Here is an 8680-nt window from a genome sequence, read left to right as displayed (position 1 = left end):
TATATATATATATATATATATATATATATATATATTATTTTTTTTGTGTTTATTTCTTCTGCCTTCCCCATGAACTCCAGCTATAGACCATGTTTTTATTCATACAGATGCTTTGGTTTGTATAAATGCCCTGTTTCTTAGCAACAGTGTGTCATAAATACACATTATTACCCCATTTCTTTTACCAGGAAATCCAAAAAATTGTACTGGTCTACAGACAAATGTGATTACATATCTAACAGATGGATTGAAAAACAGATACAGCTGGGAATTTTCGGTATGGCATGTTATAAACTTTGTTTGTTCTTTCAACAAGATTTAAGTGGTTCAAATTGAAGAGAATAGGCAGCTTAAGTCAAAAATGTAAATACTCTGGGAGTAAGGTATAAAGAAGTTGGGAGAATTTAAAACACTTCCGCTATGTGATAAGTATTTTCTACACTGTGCAGAGAGAAGCACATTTCAAAGAATTCCTGATTTGAAATAAATAAATAGATGTAATCTGCAGAGGAATTGTGTCTACCTTCAACTTAATGAATGCAATTTCAGTCCTGGTGTCAGCATTCTTTTTATATATTTTATTTTATTTTTTTATAAGTGTTAATGAGACTAACATTAGCTGCAGGTCTCTGGCTTCCCTCTACCCAGTGCTGGCGATGGGGCACCACCATTCAGAGAAAATGTAAAATATATTTTTAGAAATTCGGTCATGAATACCTGTTTTACTGTGTAGAGTTTGTGCCTTTATGCAATATGAATTATTCTATCTACATTTTACCACCTACATTCATTCATTGATAGTGACCTTTCACCAACAGACATATGGTTTCTGTCTTGGGGTGATTATCAGAGCGCCAAAGTAATGCAGCTAAATAACCAGTCATGCACCATTGCTAGGGCAGAGTAATAAATAAATGACCAATCAGTTTTACAGACTTTAATGGTCTTGGAGGGCTGAAAACGTTGCCCTGTGAGTAATAAATACTGCAAGACCTAAGGTTTAACGCAGGATTGGTTAATCAGAGGAATGATGGCAAACTAAGCTGCAGCAGCTTCAACCAGATTCAGTGAGATCGTTATTTATCTACTTGTTTGCAAGAAGGGCAACGGCAGAGGAAATTCAGGTCAAGGAGTTGGGACCAGACAAGCCCAACCTTAACATCAGCCAGCAGACTGAAAAGAAATATAAAGCAATCTGAGTTTTGGTTTTGGTTTCAGTCCCAGTCGTTGTTAACAGGCTGTGGAATGGCCAATGCACATTTGTTTTCCTTACATTCTTTTTAAAAGTGACAAATGTCATCTTATGTGGACATAGTCAGGACAAACCGATTTGAAGCATCTCTCCAAATGCATCAAGAAGTGTGGACGATCAAGTGTTCAGCTGCATTTATTTCTTCATCCATCTTCATTGAATGAAGATGAACAAAGAAATTTCTAACTTTAACAGGTTATCATTGTTTAAGGAGGATTTGTTGATGAGACAATTTTTTTCGGGGTCACTATACAAAAATATTTGTTTGTTTATGTCAGTGTGCACAAGCAATAATCAAAGTTTTTCTGGACTACTGAAGTTTGATTAATACTGGCTCAGTTTTGCTTATTTATTTTTTTGTATTTATGTTTTTAAAAGTGATAATTACAATATATATCTATATAGATATATATACAGTATATAGTAGTTACAAAATTTGTTATACTTTACGTGTTGAAACTCTTCATTTTGAGAAGATTATATAATTACTGTGAATTATAGTTATAATTTACAGCAAACACCAGCAATATGTTGTTGATTGTGACTCCTAAACTTTAGGCCAGATAGTGAACACAACATGTTTAGATGCTGTAATGGTGTCTCATAATAAGAGGCGTCCTTCAAAAAGGGATATATTTTAGCAACAATAAAAATTTGAAGTTTTAAGAGATGAAGTGGGACTCTACAGGACTTTTACCACATGGAACATTACAACATTTATGTTTGTGATGGGTATGTGAGATTGTGATTAGCTTACCACCCTGTGAGCTTCAGCATCTCAGTCACAAGAATCATTATCTAATGAGAGCATCATTGCGATTGAGATTGCAAATGTGAATAGTATTTTCTTGTGAAGCTGTAATAGATTCAGATGTTGCAGTGTTTTAATAGTTTAAGCGAACATTACAGTAGCTTAAATAATTATTTGCAGAGTATTGTAAACTTAATTCCAACCTGACCTTTAACATGATCTTTAAATCTAATAAGTTATATGAAAGGGACTTGGTTGATGTTCCTCTGAGCAAGCCATGTTCTTATAATGTAAATATATAAAGATTTATGTCGCCTAAATATACAGTAAGTAAAATGTATTCTCACATGCTGATCTATTTTCCTGTTCTGTTCTCTGAACCTCAGAAACGCCCTTTTTCAATCTATTTCCTGATTCCTCGATATGAAACCGTTTTTTTATCATGCCATGTCAGTCGCTGCAGATGTTTGATTGACGCATGTATCACGAAGGGTTGATACATTTGTCCGTCTGTGTTTGCGCTCCATCGATTTGAGCAGTCTGGTCATGCTCAGAGACTCCCATGTCCTGGTCAAAGAGCACCCTAAGGTGTCAGGCTGATCAGCTGATGGGGAAAAGCCTTGATTGAATGTCACTACATTCACAACTGACTGCTAGGTCAATATTGATTTCTGCAAGCACAACTCCTTCTTTGTCTGAAAATGTTGTGGCTCTTTTGGTCCTTACCACTCTGTGTGTTGGAGTGCTCAGAGTGGAAGCATAAACGCTTTTTCATCCGAGGACCGCAACCAAGCCTTATGCTCTACGTGTGTCTGATGTCGCTCAAACAGGATGCCTGAGTGTGCGTTTTCTTTCCCTATCTCTCAGACAATATTAAAAACCTGAGGCTTTGAGGCAGAAACCCCAGAATGTATTGCTAAATGGTTGTTTCCAAAATAATATTCAGATTTGGATGCATTTTCATTTTAACGGTTTTGCTGAGTTCATTTTTGAATGATGTTGTCATTTCTCCAAATTATTGAAATTTCTCCATCTTTCTTTGCAGAGGACACAGCCTTTGAGGCAGGCGTGCGGGTGCAAATCCACAGTCAGGCGGAGCCTCCTTTTGTTCATGAACTAGGCTTTGGCGTGGCCCCTGGCTTCCAGACCTTTGTGGCAACTCAGGAACAAAGGGTAAGTTCCCTATTATTATCGTGTCTCCACCTCCTATCCACACATTGGGCTTATGCCTTAGAGATAATGTGATGAATAACCTGCCATAACAGACATAATGAGATTCTGTGCATCAGTGTTTATGTGTGAGTGAGAATGCTTTTTTTGTGCTGCCTTGAGGCCTTCAGTTGATATCTTTGCTCTCCTATAGTGACTGTTGGCAGATGACTGATGAACTTCTCCCTTTTGTTTCCAGCTTTGACCTTTATGGTAGAATTGCTCTAAGTCCAGCCTGAGCTTTACTCAGTCATACTAAACTTTATTCCACCAAACAAATTTAGTCTTAAAGGCTGGAGGGCCAACAGATATGTTAATTTTGATTGTTCTTCCTCTGACAAAGTTTCACTTCAGATGGTGGTTTTTCAGTGTTTTTTCTAGATTGTCTTTTGTTTACATTTAAAGTTACACTTCCTTCTCTCCAGATAAATCTTTTTATTTTTACCTCACCAAGTCTTCTCCATTTGATATAATTATAAGGTAACTAACAAAACTTCAAAGGTGAAATTTGCAAAATTCCTTTCCCTGTGTGTCCCTGTACTTCCATTTGAATTTATATTGCCTCTAGAAACCATTCAAGCATCGCTGTTTGGAAGACACTCTGTTTAATTCACTATCCAGACTAAGTTGGGTTTTAGTGTATAAAACCAAATTTTAATGAATATGAAGTTGCTGCCAAACAGACTACATATAAGAATCAGCTCTCAGATTCTAAATGTTTGAACCTGCCCCCCTGAGCATCTCCATCAGGATCCCTTGTTGCTCTCTTTAATTACTCCACAGACCTATTTTTTTCCTCTCTCTTCTGGAGTGTTTTCATCTCATTTCCTCTTTTTTTTCTACCTGCTTTACCTGTATGGCAACACTAACAGGCCACCCACTGGCATGGCAGAAGTATCACAAAGTCTGTCGCAGTTTCTTTGGCTACAGCCTCTTTCATGCTACTGGTGCGTTACACAGAACTAAGTCCAGAGAAAAAGTCACCACATGTGTGCTGTCACTCCAATTACATATTACCAGAAATTTGCATGTTGAGCGACAAGGTTCCACTCTTGTCACTTCACCTGGTCATCAAATAGAATGAGTTCCTGGTGCAGGTTTCAAATCAGCATGGCAGGCAGAGCAAGTCATGGTGTTTTATTCATTATGGAAAGTCAAACGGCAGCATGGCATACATGAGTCGACTACGTTCTTCAGAGAAGTAGCTGGGTCGGGCCCCACTCTGAAGCTCAGGGAGGACAGGAGTAGATCAGAGCAATAGGTCAGGAAGAGGGGCCTGCATGCCATGTCCAGCTCTGGAGCTACAAGAAGAGGATGAATAATGAATTTTTTTTTTTCTAAAATAGGGTTTAACATTTCTAAAAACATGCCACCAACTGTTTTTGAATACAAAATTTGGAAATTGTTGACTCTTAGAAAAATGTTTCAATAGCCTTTAGTGGATTGGTCCTCCATCCAACCATGGCTGGTATCATTGGAAACTAGAGACAAGAAAAAATATGAGGGAAAGGGATGCGAAGATAGACTTATCATGCTCTTGATTGGATTTTTCTGAAGAGGAAGAGGAGCAGCAGATAATTTTAGGCACAATTTACAAGGAAGTCATACAGTTACTTTTTTTCAGCTTTACCTTACTTGTTGACTGCAGGTAGCTACCGTCACGAATAACATGGTTGTTTTATGCTATTTTTCCATTTTATGTGCGCTGTAGGTCATAATTGATCACATTAGAAAGGTTGGCTTCCCCCCTGTATCCATGGACACCTAGAACCCAAGGCCTGTGATAGAGTATGCCTTATACCCTAGTGTTTTTAGAGATTTTTATAATTTTATTTACTATTTCATATATGTTTCATGTTGCACGACTGTACCACAAAAATTTCCTAGTTGTGAACCTCTTCACTAACAATGGCAATAAACCCGATTCTGATTCTGATTCTGATTCTGATTCTGGTGTATAATGGGGTTTACAAGGAGAATGACCATTAGCAGGTTTGAGTGGTCCAAGACTTGCCCTGCAAAGCCTAGGCTGGACTTAGAGGTGAAGAGAGCCCCAGATATATAAAGGAACCCAGACTACAGGGACAAAGAAGGGGCAGACATGGGAACGGCCACACCCACCTGAAAATGGTAAAGGGGTGCCCCAGGGCCTGAGGCCAGAGGGGCCCAACCTCAGAGACTATGGTGCTGAGGCCCCACAGAGCTGCAGCTGCAGAGCTGCTCAAATAAAGAGAACCATCTAGGGGCAAGCAGTCAACCTGACAAGTAGACAGAGTCATGTTCACAAGCACCCACAGTCCACAGTCGCATTCACACAATCCCACACTTACACCTTCATAGACATATACAGCCACTCAATGAAATGACACACATGAGCAGACACTCATTTTTACACCCCTCATACATACACTATCCTCATAGGGACCAACCAATTTCTATAGGCCCACTGAGCCATAAATGTGTCGCTTTAGGTGAAATGAATCCATGAGTGGGAAAAACTCAGAGGCCACAGAGCAAGAAGAGTTATTTTTGTTATTGTCTGTGTTGTATGACTTTAGTATTTTGCCTGTTATAGTGTTATGTCTAAATGCTGATGAAGGTTCTCAGTCATCCAGGTCATAGTCATCCCGTAAAAATTGAAAAAATATCCACTTCCTGGAGAGGTGGCGAAACGTCTTCAAATCTTAAAAACCAAGTCCAGTGGATATTTTTTGAATTTTTACGGGATGTTATGTCTAAACGGTTTCTGTACTATTTTATTGTTTTGATCTTCTATCCAGTTTTATTATGTGGTTCTCATTCTCTTTTTGAATTAATTTTATAATTGTGGCATATCAACATTGTTTTAATATGCACTGTCCCTTTATTTAAAAAAAAAAATTAATTAACTACATTGAAATAAAGTCCACCAACCCTCTATCAAATGTGTTTATCTTATATAAAAAATAATAAAACTGGACTAATTTAAAACTCTTGTGTAGGACCAGGTGAATCAGAACACAGAGAGTCATAGTTTTTAACCTAACCTAACTTATCTGAAGCTCTAATGAGTTGAAAGACTCTGATACACAAAATCTAATCCTTGTGAAAGAGCTGAAGGCTATCTCCTCACCATGCAAACTACAAAGCACTTTGGATGGCAAAGCTCATTCAAATAAGTATATTCCTGTTCCCTCTTCCTGGTCTTGGTCTAGGCCATAAAATCAAGGTGACCCTTTGAGAGTAATTTACCTTGAAAATACTCTTTGTTCTAAATGCAGAGTACATTTTGAAATGCAAAGCACAGTGGCTGTGCATGCGAAGGAGAAGATGCATGCTGATCGACATGGTATCTGGTGCAACATGGTGCAACAGGAGAGCAGAAACAGGTGCCAGTGGTGACTCCAGGTCATGGGCAGAAATATGTTGCATTATTGCTGGCTGTGCAGGAAGCTGTGCTTCCACTCCTGGTAATGACTTGGGATCCAATATGTACGGATGTACCATTGTGCATCTATTTACAGGCATTTTTAGGTGTATAAAATGAGGGTGTAAATATTTATGGGAGAGGGCAGGGCTGTCCTGTCAGCTGCAACGAATTCTCTGAAGAGTGACAATACCCTAAAACTGCAGGTCAAAAAAGGCTAGGGAGGTAAAATCTCACCTGAGTAATTCTAAGCAAGACATGTAATGGAAATTTTATAGGCCAGAGAGCTTTCCTAAATATTTAAAAGGAAGGTAAATAGTTCACCATCAAACATTAACCTAACAATTTCAGTCTTTGTTCCTTTTTTTTTGTTATTCACTTACATTGCATCACCATCATATTCTTTAAGACGCTGTCAATTTTTGAGGGTTTGCAACATTTAGAACTAAGGAAAAGTTTTTTTTTTCTCTAAAAAACATTGGCTTAAAGCAGATACTTGAAACCAGATCATTCCTATTAACTAAGGCGTTCTTGATCATGTTGTTTGAAACCTCTACTGTATGTAGGGATTTATAGCTTTCTGGTTATAATAAATTAGTCAAGTACCGTGATACTCCTTGGAACGAGCAAACCTCAAATTCATATCCAGTTATGTAGTTCCGTCTCCATTTTGCAGAGCTGGAGCTCCAACCTCTATCATGTGCACATTCTACAAAGGCACTATTGAGAGCACCATATCAAGCTGTATCACAGTATGGTATGGGCCCCACACAACATCCTGCTGAAAGTCCCTCCAACGGCACCTCTCTCCTGCCCCTTCAGCCCGTCTCACTCAGAAAGGCATCCGCATTGTGGGTGATCCCTACAACCCATCACACGGCCTCTTCAGCCTTATCCGCAGTCTTGGGGCCATGACCAGTTGACTGAGGGACAGCTTCTTCTACCAGGCTGTCAGTATAGCCACATCCCTTCCTATTTTGCCCCTAATCCCTCCAGCTGCCCTCCCTCACACAAACTCTGAACCTAAACCTCCCACGCACATTCACACATACTCACTCATATGCACACACTTAACCTGCCCTGATTCCTCTCCACCAAACGGACACCTTCTCAAGGACTACTGTGCACTCATGCACTTTCTGGCAAAATGCACTTTCAGTAAATGTCTAGAATGTTATCTTATTTTTTATGTTTTCTTTCTTTTTTTTTCTTCCCTTTTTTTTAGCTGCTACTTGTGTTGTCAGTGGCTGAGAGTGCTGGAGTTTCAATTCCACAATATGTCCTGTATGTATTGCAGAAATTGGTAATAAAGCTGACTATTCTACTCTATTCTATTGTGAAGTTCAAAATCAGCAAATTTTGTTGGGTTTATTTCTGCAAATTCAGAACAAAAAAATAGAATAGAATTATATTTGAAACTATTATCATGGTCAGGTTCTAGACAAGGTAAATCTAAAAGTATGTCTTTAACAAGTGTGGCAAAGTCCAGGGGCTTTGTGTATAAAGCATGTTTTCACAGAAAACAAAAAAACCTGCAGTGCAATGTATCACGGAAAACTGGAGTTACCCACTTATTAACCGGATGAAATAAAAGGTAACTCTGTTCATTTAAATGTAACTAAAGGACCATGAAATTTGATGCTTTTTAAGATTAGTTTTTATGATTTAAACCTAAACAATGACACTGAATCACTTTTATCCTCATCCGCAATACCGTAAACCACCTAAAGAATTAATGGAAACAACCTCAGTCGAATGTAAACTGTAAATATTCCTCAGTTTAGGTACAGTATGGAAATGTGCATTATCTGAGCAGCTTCTGAAAGGTGCACTTTCATTCTAACAGGAAAATCAGTATATAAATTCCAAATAAGATGGGATTTTTGCTGCAGAAAGGTTTGCATAATTGTGCAAGTATGGTAGCCTTGGGACTACCGGAGAACATGTTGATGGGTAGTTTTTTTTAAATGGTTTAAAATGTCTGCCGCAAAGAGGTACAATAAGGAACATTGGGTCTGTGCATGTTCAAGATCTAACTACTCCTCTATGAAACTGTTTTTTC

The 8680-nt window shown here is 38.4% G+C and overlaps 1 protein-coding gene across 1 annotated transcript in view; it reads left to right on the top strand.

Annotated features, from left to right (window-relative positions):
- Positions 1–8680, top strand: part of LOC107096384 (acid-sensing ion channel 2-like) — a 153490-nt gene that overhangs the window by 116155 nt on the left and 28655 nt on the right. Inside the window, 1 exon segment of the mRNA XM_015393003.1 lies at positions 3049–3176. Within this exon segment, the coding sequence (XP_015248489.1) occupies positions 3049–3176 (128 nt within the window).

This window comes from Cyprinodon variegatus, unplaced genomic scaffold (genome assembly GCF_000732505.1).
Source record: "Cyprinodon variegatus isolate N-32 unplaced genomic scaffold, C_variegatus-1.0 Scaffold620, whole genome shotgun sequence".
NCBI lineage: Eukaryota > Metazoa > Chordata > Actinopteri > Cyprinodontiformes > Cyprinodontidae > Cyprinodon > Cyprinodon variegatus.
The sequence above is the reverse complement of the archived record's forward strand: the minus strand, read 5'-3'. Positions and strand labels throughout refer to the sequence as shown.